Genomic DNA, 12665 nt, shown 5'->3' with positions numbered 1-12665 from the left:
ACCCTGGCTGCCAGCAACAGGCACAATTACAGCCAAGTCCTTTGCTCTTCCTGCTGAGCTGAACGTACCAAGTGCCAGAGCTCTCCAGAGCGTGCCGAGCCACTGCTCTGCACCACACCTTGGGGGATGCAGCAGGCAGCTGTGCAGCAGGTGATGCCACAAACATCACTCCTTTCCTCCCATTCCCACCGCACTCCCCTGACGAGGTTATCAACCAAGATCGAGCCCTGCAGCAGCAACGGACCTGGCAGCTTCCTCGTGCTGCTGGGTGTCCTAAATCGCAGACACAAGAATTCCTTACCTCACCTCCTTCTCTCAGACACTATGAAAAAGAAGCCTTAAGCATGTCATTATTATAATAAATACCCTTGTCTCTGGTACCAGCTCCTTTCCTCAACCCAGAAAGTCACTATTACACCTACTAGGCAAGCGTCACAAGTAACTCTGACACAAGAACACCTTCCTGCCCAGCACTGCCAGCCAAAACAGTTTGTGACTGGTGTCAGGAAAGAAACTAAATCAAGCTCTATAGGTTACAGAAAGTTGCTTTTGAAATGGTCTCACCATGATGAATAAAACATCAGTTTAAACTTTGGATGGATCTTCTGTTGCATTCTCCCAGCACCAGGCACTGCAGGAGTGTGACACAAGGCTGGGCTTTGCAGACTATGCAGTACCATTATTAGTAAGCAAGGGGACTTCCCTGAGCTCTGAAAAGTTTGTGAAAATATTTGTTTTTCCCACCTCTGCCCATATACAAAGTTTTTAATGAGCTTTATCAAACACACAAGCAAACAAACCCTTAATTAAAAAGCAATAAATCAAAACTTCCCAAGCTGAAGGCTTGGAAGGAACTTTGACAACCCCCAAACATCCAGGTAATGATGGAAGAAGACACAAATGAGATGAGCTGAGTGATGGGCACATCCCTGCCTCACAGGGCAGCAGCAGCCGTCCCACTGCAGGCTCTGTGCCAGGAGCGCAGGTCCCAGCCAGGGACCTCCTCACAGCCACAACTGTTACCTGCTTCATTGTCAACTTCCCAACTGCAGCAGCAGATTCCTGCACGTCAGTGCTGGAGAGTTTGCAACACGGGTTTCTAACAGGCTCAGGGGTTTGATGCTTCAAACCCACCTCAGTGGGCAGCACGGGCTGCACCGCCCACCGCAGCGGAGGACCAGGCGCGGGGAACACCACGATTTCAGCTCCTCTCCCCCCACTCACAAGCCCATTGTCGTCACTTTTGGTTTCAGCTTTTGCTGTAAACACACCTGGCACGTTCATCTGCAGGTTCTTCAGGCACCGGGGCACACACTTGGAGGGATGGTTGGGTTGTTCTTTTATTAAACTGTCATTGGTACTGGTTATTTGGTCCGTCCCAATCAAATGATTGAAACTGCAAGCTAAGAGAGCAGCAACACAGCAGGTCCGTTGGAAACAATTTATTGTTATTTTCTACCTCAGGTACTTACAGGAAAAAAAGTCATAAAAAAGCAAAAAAGCAAAAAAAAAGGCAAAAAAAAAGAGCAAAGCACAGATGGACTATTTACAAAAACTGAGCGAATTCACAACAGCCGAAACGTCTGCACATCATGCACACTAAGACAAGTTCACAAAAGCAAAGCAATTCATAGCAAAAAAAACCCCAAACAAAATAATAAGAAGCCATACAGATTAAAAAAAAAAGCTGTTTGCCTGCAGAAAAGTCCAAAGAAAACTAACCAATTATTACATCAAGCATCTTTAATGAAATGAACAGCACGGCCGTGTATCGTAGAGCCTTTGACACTGACATTTTAAACAGGTGGATTAACAAACATTAAAATGCATTACAGTTCTACTGTAAGCATGCAGATTACTTCTCACAAACTTATACAATGGGTAGAATCACTTACAGAAAACCAGGATTTAAACACGAGGCGTGTTCTCTACCCAGAATCTGGTCCGCTAAAACCAAAGGTGGTGGATGGAGCATCATCCCACCGGCCTGCAGCTCGTCTGCCATTGGGGTGGAGAGTAAGAGGTGCAATCCAGCTGAGGCTGCTGGGGGAAAGCTCCTCCTTCCAGCCAAAATTTAGGCAATTTGCCTATGATTTGCAAGCAAAATCTGGAAGCAGAAGCGGCTGCAGGGAGCCTGCGAGAGCAGCGCCGGCTGCAAGGCGAGGGCGGCTGGGCTGGGGCTGCTGCTGGAGGTGCTGGAGCTGCTTAAGCCCCGTGCTCGGGGGCTTCCAACTGTGGCCACCAGCCCAAAGGGAAGGAAGAAGGGAGCAAACACAGGTGGGTGCTACGGCCGCAGCCGCCAGCGCCGCGGGGCCACACGTTCTGGTAACAAGACCCTGCGGCGCTGCCAATCCCAGAGCCAGGGAACACCAGCCCTGTGCCACCCTCGTTATGATTCCTGCTACTGCTGAACGTCTCCACGTTAGAAAGTGCCAATCTCCCTCTCTCTCTGGGGCTGCCTGGCAGACCCAATCATTGGTTTTTGCCTCCTTGATAAAGTTACCGCTAAAAAGTTTGTGAGAAGTCATGCCTTGGTAACGCCCCTATCCCCAATCCTTGTGAGTTACATTCCAGTGGGCATTAAAAACTCATAACAAAGCAGAGGGAAAACAAAACCAGAAAAAGGAAAGGGAAGAAAAAGCAAACTCAAAGCAGTGAGGATATGGAGCCTTTAAAAAAATAAAATATAAAGTCCAGTCAATCAAACCAGTCAGTAAGAGCAGCATTTTTTCAGTGGACATTGATATTAAACATGGACCACCCAGGCTTTTTCTGTCTGTCTCTCTCTCATTAGCACTGTAGTAAACCCAGATTAATTTGTTATGCATCTTTAAGAACTAGTTGATAAAAATTATGTCTTGTGAAATCGGCAAATAGTCTGCAAAGTGAAATGAGAACAGAAATTAATAGATTAAACTGAAAAGATAAGTCCCAGAAATTAAGCAAAAAAAAAGACACAGAAAGGGAGTGATTGCAATTCCAAAACAACCCCAGAAGGCTCTGAAGGGTGTGCAGCAGGCTGCAAAGGCCCAGAGCAGGAAGACAACGTGATGGGAGGACACAGAGCAGCGGCCAAGGCGAGGGCGTGTGTCTGGCCCCCAGAGCTGTGGCACAGCAATGGAAACACAAACAGGTGAATCGTGCCACTTGTAGCCTTGTTGCACTTGGACACCAGCAAACCCCACCAGAACTGTTCCATTCAGATGGGAACCCAGCTTTTTGGCTTACATCAGAGAGGAAAGGCAGCGTAACGGGAGCCACAGCAGCGCCGAGCGGCTGCCGCTGCCCGGGGCGCAGCAAAGCTCTCGGGCACAGGCCCGGGATGCTCCTGCAGAAACGGACAGCTGCTTTGCTTTTCGAATCAGACACTGAGCATTTGGGCAGGACAACACTAAAAAAGCAGATTTCAGATGTGTTTCTATCGGGTTCACCCTGTGCTCCCGCCTCAGGCTCCGAGCTGCAGCCCACAGGCTCCTCTGCAGGCGGCAAGGCGCGCAAAGGGAAGGGCTGGGGGGCTGGGCTCTGTTCAGGAGGACTATGAGCTGGAACCGTGCCTGTGCTATTTGTCCCATGGCACTAAACACCTTTCCTATAGCTGCTGGGTCGGGCTGCCTACTCAATCCCTCCCCAGGGGTGTCTGGAGGAGGAGTGAGCACGGGGCAAGCTCTGTGCTACCAGAGACAGCCCCTTCCAGCAGAGAGAGGTGAAAGGAGCGCAGGCAGAGCCACGCAGGGAGCTGGGACACGGCCTCATACACCTGTGTGAGAGCCATTTACTTCCACTGCTGTTCTTATGGCACATCCCCATCTGCAAATCCTGACCTGCTCCTGAAACACTCCCTCACAGCCTGAGCTGTGCTCCTGTGGCACAGGGCTCTGCCCCCAGCACTCCTCCCTCCAAACATCGGGCTCAGCAAGGGGGATGCCCCGTCCTGCTAATGGGCATCAAACCCCCCTGAGTTGCCTCTCCCATCTGGGAGGGCTCCTGCACCCCACATTGCTCTGACTGGTCGTGTTTCTTGAGACCAGGGTCCCAAGCCATCTGAGAAAAACACCCCTAACAACTCTACAGCAGTTCTGATTGCCATTAAGGAATAAATCTCTGCAGAAACCAGGCGTGTAGAAACCGCTGTCCCAAGGACATTGTTTGTCTTATGGATGTTGCTAACAGGTATGTTCCCGGTGCAATGCTTCATCCTAATGACCTGGTGCTGAACACAAGGCTGTACCTTCACCCCAGCACGCCACAGCAGAGCTGAGCATCCCTCCATGTCCTCACCTCTCCTAAAGGACCTTCCCAGGAGAGTGTTCATTTTCTCCCCCTGCAGAGCTGCTGCCCTTCCTGCATCTGCCATTGCTCACAATGGGGGGTCACTTGGTTTCTCCATACTCTGAGCAGAGTTGTGCTCCCACCATTCCCTTTCTTAGCCACTGAGGAGTGCAGTGGGGCTGCTCATTTGTCACCCCCACAAGTACCCTCATGAATTTGATGTGCAGCACAGGCGGTTTCCCCACTGTGCTGTCGGGGTGGGCTTCAGCTGGCAGTAAGCCATGAACACAGCAGCATCACTTTGCTCGTTAGAGCTGCCCAGGACCCCAAGGGTGAGAGGAAACTCTCCCCTAGGTGGTTTCAGTGGAAAAGGGCTTTGCACATCCCCACTGCGCTCCGTGGCCGCCCTGACCCTGTCCCAGCGCCGCGGCGGTTGGCAGCCAACGCCAAGGGAAGGGGGAAACCAAACCGAAGCCAAACCAAAGCATCAACGCATGGCTAGGAACTATGTCTGTGAAGGACACCAGAGAGACTGATAAAAGAACACAGGAAGGTCAGACTTTCCACTCCAAGACTTCACTTGTCATGAACACACACTTACCACGGGATGGCATGAGAGTGTGTGTGCCTGTGTCTGTGTACCTCTCTCTGAAAGGAACGACCCAACAAAGGCAGGGTGACAGCTCTGAAATGATCTGTTGCTTTATGTTTTAGTTTAAGAAGTTTGTTTTCAAATAACCAGTACCAATTTACATGTCAGTCAAACTGTAGTTCCAATATGTAGATAAGAAACAGCTATTTTAAAGCGGTTACAAAGGATTTGCTGTTGTGTGAGGTGCTCCCTGCAGACCTGCCTGTCTCAGCTTGCAGCTAGGGATTTAAAAAAGGGGGAAGGAAAAAAAAAACAGAAGGAAAGAAGGGGAAGAAAGTAAATCTGCAAATGACATGTACATACCTGGGAACTGGTAGCTGTAACTTGGGGCAAATCCAGGATATCCTCGGCCATACGTTGCCACGAAGTTTGGGTAACCTTGATCACAGAAATGTGACAGAATAAGAGAGAGAGAAAGAAAGAGAAGTTTGAAGATTAATAAAGGCTTTTTGTTTTTACACATAATGCAAAATGACATGGAGGATGGGTGAGACTTATTCTATGGCAGGCATTAAAGCCTGGGATTTACTCCACTCATGCAAAACTGCCGAAAGGTTTCGTTACTATCTTGAATAGAAACATCTAGAGCTGGCCAGCTTTGGGGCTGGCTTCCCCACCTGCCTTTGTGCATGAGACCTGTCACTCAGGTAATTAACATGCACTTTGGTGTCTGAAGTCCAAGGACTGTGCATACTTGTTAGCTGGAAGAGTAAATGCCAAATGCTAAGGCTAAACACATAACACAGGTTTGCTCTGACATTTGGAGAGCTTACAATGAATGTACTTTGCTTCAGAGCTATTGACAGTTGGAGATTAAGGTAGTAGTAATTCTTTATCCCAGGAGTGTGAAGGACAACAGTTAACACATCAAAGAGTTAGAGGCAGCAACAGCAATGAGCGAGAGAGTCAAAGAGCTTTTAATTTCTCAGGGAAGTAAAGCCCAGCCATGAGAGCCGCTTCCTAAAGCAATTTCTGAGATGGGAGCAGACACACAGCCAACCCCAGGCAGCTTCTGAAGTTTTATGATGAGAAAAATACCACTTGAGATCATTCTGTTAATAAAGATGCCCAAGCAAAGGCAGGGACCAGCAGCTCTGCCCGCTCAGCACAGCGCTGGGAGCCAAGGCCGTGTGGCGGGTGCTGAGGTCTACGTGCGGGCACTGGACTGCAGAATCGTTTTGGTTGGTAAAGACCTTTAAGATCATCAAGTCCAACCACTAACCCAACACTGCCAAACCCATCACTAAATGTGGATGGACAGAGATCCCACCGTGCTGCCAGCCCAGGTTTCACTGTGACCCAGGGCAGGTCCTGGCTGCCAGAGCTCAGCTGTGGCCCTCGAGCCAGGGCAGGAGGGTTTGTCTGTGTGCTGGAGGTCACACTGGTTCCTCAACGTGCATGGGCTGGCAGCAGCCACAGTCACACGCTGTGACCCTCCTGCTTTGACTTACAGAATCACAGGATTCCAGCATGGTGGGGGTGGGCAGGGCCCTGCAGAGCTCCTCCAGCCCAACCTCGTCACCCCCAGCCTGTAAACAGAAAACAGCCAACAGCCATCCTTTCTGGCCCCACCATGGCTGCTTGCTACCATGAGCAATGCCACCAACTGTCCTGTACACTATGGAGACCTCCTACAACTGTAACCTCAGTTCCCTTCCTCATCATTTTCTTGCTCAGTTTTCTTAAAACAGGAGCTACCCTTTGCAACTCCTCTGCACTGAAGGCTGCACAACACTCCTGCTGACTGTCAGCGCCAGCCCAGGCTCCAGGAAAGGCTTCTCCATACCAGGAAACCATCAGGAGAAGTTTGGTCTCACTGTGTCTGAAGTTGCTGGGAATCTCAGCAGCAGCTGGACCCCAAGAATGGGTTTAGCAGCCAAATGGTTCTTCTGGGGATCCTCTCTCTCTCCTGTTATCCATTCTTTACCACACGCACACACCGTACAGCGCTTCTGCCACACCAAGTCCCTCCACTTCTGATTAGATTTACATATACATATAATGCACCATTAGACATAATCTAGAACAGGAAGATAAAAGTGCTTGGGTGAATTTTGATGATGGGATTAAGCAGTGCTGAGGAGAGCAGCCCTGCCATCCCCGGGCAGCACGCCGCTCGCAGCGCTCTGTACACACCGCTCAGCCCTTGTGTATTTATTTCACAGCTCAACAGCTGGATTCCCTTAGAAATTAATCACCTCTGTCATTAAATCAGATCTTTCAGAGTAAAGCTTTACAAACCTTTTTTTCCCTTTTATCTTTTGCCTGAAACAACACTATTGATGAATGGATTCCTTGCCAAGCAAGTAGCACCGTTAACACAAAACGCTCTGTGGGCTCTGGCTGCTGCCCCTCTCCTCCACGAGTGGGGAAAAGTAAGTTTTACTCTGATCTCAACGACCCTGAAGCAGATCTGTCAGCTCCTGACTGTCAGGGCTCTGGGGGGACAAATGCCCTGGGCAGTGCCCGAGGTCAGCCCTGGGGGCCGCAGGTGGACCCTGTGCCTCTGCCTGCCCACGGTGGTTTTGGAGCTGGCAGTGCCATCTCTTCCACTCCCTGCCCTGGGATGCTCTGCAGGGCCGGGGATGCTCCTGCCCCAGGGGATTTGCCTCCAGAGCCAGGGCAGCGTGCAGCCCCTCTGCAGAAGCCGGTGGTGCCGGGGGCTCTCGCCCATGTCTCAACGCTCTCTAGGTCAGCCAGATGAAATCATAAATTTATAATACAACATTACTTCAATTTTCCTCTTCATTTACTGCTGCAGTGCTCAGCTCTGCTCTAACGAGTCAAAGCCTGAGCCACACTGGGGAAATTGCCTGGCTGAATATCAATAGCGCATTAACACCGTGCCCATGTGGATGCTTCATCAAGCCAAATTATGGCCATGCTGACCTACCCACCATTTCCATTAGATGCCATTCTCATCCTGCATTGGGCACCGAACAGTTTATTTGCTTCAGTAGTCCTGGGGAATGATCAGTGTCTCTAATTATCCCTTGCTGCTAAACCAAAAATGCAAGTTTTGCCTGGATTACCTGCTCTGAAGCGAGACCCTCCTGCCACGGAAGCACAACTCAAACCAACAACCAAAGCTCTTTCACACCACTGCTTCCCCCCAGCTCCTGTCTCTGCCATCAGTCCAATGCACACACCCTGAGGACATCTCACGGCACTGGATGCTCTCTGTGCACTGCTGGCATGTGAGGTGAGAGTGATGGCTGCTGGAAGCACCACGCACTGTGCTGGGAGAATGTGGCCCTGGAGACTGAGCAGCTTGCCATGGCACATGCACAAAGTCACTGGAAAGGCAGGAGACCCCAGCAGGACTCCCAACTCCCCTCCATCCCACCAGCACCTCTACAGGGAGAAACAGCTTCTCTGCAGGGAAGTGTCCACGACCACTGAACCCTGCTAGGAAATATCTTTCCATTGTTAAATGTGGGAACACTTCTGCAAAATGAATTGGTCACATACCAGGGGGAAGAAACACATTTCACATAGAAGTTAGGAAATCCCATAGAAGTCCCCATTGGTACAATGAAGTTGACATCCCTCTTCCTTGAAGGGAACTAGAGAGCAAAGCTAAAGCTGCCCAGAGCCACGTTCCTCACCAACGGCTACAGTGGGTGCTGCTGCAGGAGCCGTGGGAGCCTCCCTGGAACCACAGGCTGCCCTGCCTGAATCCTGCCCCACTGGCACCTGCTACTCTATTAACAGGAGTCTGATGGAAGAAAGGAATGACTTTCTTTGAAGGGCACAGGCTTCTTTTATGCATGAGTTGAGCCTACCTAGATTGAACACGTGCAGTAATGCAGAGCCCTGCTCTGCCTGGGCAGCGACGGGAGCAGTCGGCTGGAGCCCCTCTGAAATCTGCTGTTGATATCACACCACTTTGGCAGCCTGGGGCTGGGAGCTTTATGGGCTGAGCACTCCTGTCTCTGGAGTGATTTGAAAGTTTAAAAGAGCTCAACTTTAATATTAAACACCAGCAAATGTAAGGTGCCCATCACCAGAAGAATCATGTGCTGCGGGACCCCTCTCAGAGGGAGCATTGGCAGCAGCCACCTGCAGAGCTGGGGTCACCCTTGGGACCACTGCCCCGGCCCAGAGGCAGAGAGCTGCTTCAGGTGGGAGGGCAGACAGAGACTCCTCCTATTCCTGCTGCTCCTCACTTGACTTCTTTTCTCTCTGTCTTTTCAAGTTTTTGGGTACAGATCTGAGTGGAGGGCAAGAAGCTGTGGGTTAACACAGTGACACTCCCATGCCCTCGGGTGATGGGGCTCCTGGTTTGCACTCCAGGACCGAGTGACAGAGGTGAGGCTCCTGGGCACATGGTGAGCTCCAGCCATCCAGCTGCCCCCACTCAGCTGCAGATGTGTGTGTGTGGCCTGCTCAGGGGCCACGGTGCCTGTTCACAGGTACCCACGGGGCTGGGGAGCTGCTGTCTGCTGGGTGGGCTGCTGGGGAGAAAGAGATCACTGGAACTGAAACTACTCCAGCCTGCTCTTTATGCAGAGTGGCTAATTAATGTTCCTGATCTCCCCTGTGACTGCACATGTCCTATCAGCAGATTGAGCCCGAGACAGCCACGAAGCAGCCCTGGCAAAGCCTCAGCCTGCCTGCACTCTCGGAGTTAAAAAACCCTTTCAGAAGAACACTTTAATTTTGTTCCAATCAACCAAATCAGCACAGAAGCGGCTGCCTACGCACCTTTAGACCCTGGCTGCTGCAGGCTCCTTGGGGAGGCTGTGATTAATGAAAAAGACCAACTTCCTTAATAGCTTTGGAGGGAGCCGCTCCCTGCTCTTTCCTTTGGGCTGTCTCGTGCGCTCTTTCCTTCGGTTCCCTCCTCTGCCCATGAATGGCATCTGGAGAAGGTGACCTTGAGCAAGGGCTTCTGGAAACAGGTACAAAAATCCTTCCAGAGCTGCCCAGAGTGCTCCATTTCAGCCCAGATAAACATCTGGAGGGAGGAACAGGGCTGACACTGGCCTCCTGGCATCTCAGCCAAGGCCTCAGCCTGGAGCAGGACGTTACCTTTTGTGGCCTGTAGGTTGATGGGTTAATTACACCCTTAATTGCACCCCTCTCCCTTCCAGGACAGGGCTCCACTGGGAGGGGAGGGAGGAGCTGCTGGGTCTTGGGAAGGTGATATTTGGGCACCTCACCGAGCTGCTGCCCATCAGCCCAAGTCTTACAGGCAGCCTTTGGGATTTACAATGGCCACCAGCCTTGCAATTGCCTTGTTTAGCACTTAATTACTTAACATGGTGCCACTGTAGCAAACAAGAACTTGGAAGATGAAAAAAACATCCCAGCTATAGCAGATAATGAAGCTTTGGCCTTCACCATGAATCAACCATTAACTCTGAGCCAATCCCCCCGACCTGAAATCTAACCAGAGCACACCGCGGGACCGGCCGGAGCAGGAGCCGGTCGGGGTGACCTGACCCACCCCATGGCTCAAGGCAGGCCTGTGCCAACGGGCAGCTGCATTGCTGGCTCTGTGCAGGCACAGATCCACTCACTGAGGGCTCCTTACAGCTTGAAATCATCTTTTTCCAGAGAGACAGCCCCCTGGGAACGACTCACACCGTACCCTGGGGCTGGATTTTCCCTCCAGGTCACTGGGTTGGCCCCTGGCTCCCTTCACTCCTTTCCTGGCTGTGAGAAGAAGGGTTGAGACAACTCTGCCCATGGTGAGCAGAAGAAGAATGCTGCCCTGGGGTATTTGCCTCTGTGGGGTGACCTGGGCTCTCTTCTAGCAGCCAGGGGGACTGGCCAGCAAGGCAGCACTCACCACCTCCAGCACCCCAAACCACAGGCACCACGGGCAGAAAGGAAGGACAAACAACAGGGATGAAATGCACACACTCAAGCATCCCAGGTAACGAAATCACAGGCTGACTAGAAGATGATAAATATTTTAACCACAAAATGTAATTTCCAGACACGGTGGGGCAGGGTGGTGGTGGAGCAGGGGGACAGAAAAATAGATGATCAGCTGGAATAACCGAATTACACATCCCAGAAATGGATCGTTCCAGCCACACAAACAGCAGCACTATTAATTCAGAGATAAAGCAAACATGGCAGGAAAAGTTTTCCCTATCAAATCAAGGGGTGCCTGAAGTCAGATGTCTCAGCACAACAGCCTGAGCCTCATCAGAACCGAATCCCCTGACCCGACGCCCACTCCGGCAGCCCTGGGGTCCCTCCAGCATCTCTGACAGCCCATGGACGTGCCTGGCAGAGCTCAGGACAGCTGAGCCCCAGCTCTCAAGGCTGGTTTTTGTGCTCAGCTTCTGCCAAGACAGAGAATTCCAAGCATCCTGGGGAGGCCCCGTTGCAGGGACACCAGCCTGGGAAAGGCTCACTTCTGCCTGGGAGTACCTCCAGATGCCCTCTCCTTCTCTCATGCTTTATGGGCACAGCAGGTGACAACTGAGGGAAAGGCCAGTGATTCAAAGAGAGCAGAAAGTTGCAAATACATGGGGTTTATATTGATATTATATTGATGTAGATGGTGTTTTACACAAACAGGCTAGCAATGGATTAGTAGCATTTTGCTCTGGAAGGCTGAGGACAGAGTATCAAGAGGTTGTCAGCCTATACACACAAAAGAACTATCTAGGCAGAAACAAATGAGAACCAATTATAACCAGATAGACCTCATGCACAAATAGAATTTTGCCATTAAATATCATTTATCCCATTTAATTAGTATTTTCTGGACACAATACCCTGCACTAAAATACTGTTCCATCTCCTTGAAGCCTGTAATTATTGCTGCGACCTCTCCCGTTACGCATCTCCCTGCTCTCCCCATCTTCCATGCCATTTAAGAACAGGCAAGATTTTCAATTATCTATGCTGAACTGTCAAAGGTACCTTTAAGAGAAGGGGAATAATGTGTGACTCAATTCCTCTAAAAAAGGGGAGAGATCATTTTTAGTCAGAATGAACACGCTGCGTCTTTCATCATTCTATTTTTTGCGAGTAAAAGTAAAACAGGCTATTTAAAACACCCATTTAAATGCAAATCCTCACGGTGCAGGGAGAGGGGCGGGAGGAGTTCATCATTTACCACAGACAGGGTTATTTCCCCCCACTCCAGCCCTGTGGAAGTTGGAGGCTCGTGGGGATTCGCTCACCCCTGCGGTGTGAGGGTCAGGAATCGGGGAGACAAGAGGGGAGCTGCCAGCTCCGGGAGACGTGTGGTGGCTCCAGCACTTACCCAACATTCCCATCCCTAGCATAAAAGCGTCCATGGTATACGGTAATCCACGTGCCCTTCCTCTCGTCCCTGGTGGAAACATCACTTCTTTAGGTTGTGCTTTCTTACATTCTACCTATTGAGCAGAAACATGTACAAATGAGATGCAAATGAATTCCATGTAAATGTCAAATGCAGAACTGATCTACTTGGGGGGGGGGAGGTTTATTTTTAGCGGCTGCCGCCCCACTCCGCCTCCCCCGCAAAGCTGAACTTTAACAACGGCGTCCACGGATTTCAAAGAGCAAACGTGGATGTCTCTTTAAACACACAGAGCAGAGCCCCGCTGCAAGGGTGACACAAACGCTGCCGTGCTCCTGAAAGGAAAACCTGTGCTGCTTCCCCTGGATGGTACCCGCGGGCGTGGAATGAATGGAGGGAGGTCTCCAGCACGGCTCTATTGCAATCCATAACAGAAAACGACTCTCGGTGATCGTTACAAAAAGCTCCTTTTCAAATAGGAATAAAGAA

The 12665-nt window shown here is 50.7% G+C and overlaps 1 protein-coding gene across 6 annotated transcripts in view; it reads right to left on the bottom strand.

Annotated features, from left to right (window-relative positions):
• Positions 1 to 12665, bottom strand: part of MSI2 (musashi RNA binding protein 2) — a 224312-nt gene that overhangs the window by 30971 nt on the left and 180676 nt on the right. For 5 of the 6 annotated variants that reach the window (XM_062012243.1, XM_062012244.1, XM_062012245.1 and 2 more), the window contains exons 9-10: positions 12156 to 12270; positions 5225 to 5299 (exon numbers count right to left, since the gene is read on the bottom strand). In XM_062012243.1, coding sequence (XP_061868227.1) covers positions 5225 to 5299; positions 12156 to 12270 — 190 coding nt within the window. Of the gene's footprint in view, positions 1 to 2837; positions 2879 to 5224; positions 5300 to 12155; positions 12271 to 12665 lie in introns of those variants that run through there. The other variant, XM_062012249.1, reaches the window with a different exon arrangement.

Source organism: Colius striatus, chromosome 20, assembly GCF_028858725.1.
Source record: "Colius striatus isolate bColStr4 chromosome 20, bColStr4.1.hap1, whole genome shotgun sequence".
Taxonomy (NCBI): Eukaryota; Metazoa; Chordata; class Aves; order Coliiformes; family Coliidae; genus Colius; species Colius striatus.
Note: the sequence above shows the minus strand (reverse complement) of the source record. Positions and strands in the feature narration are given on the sequence as shown.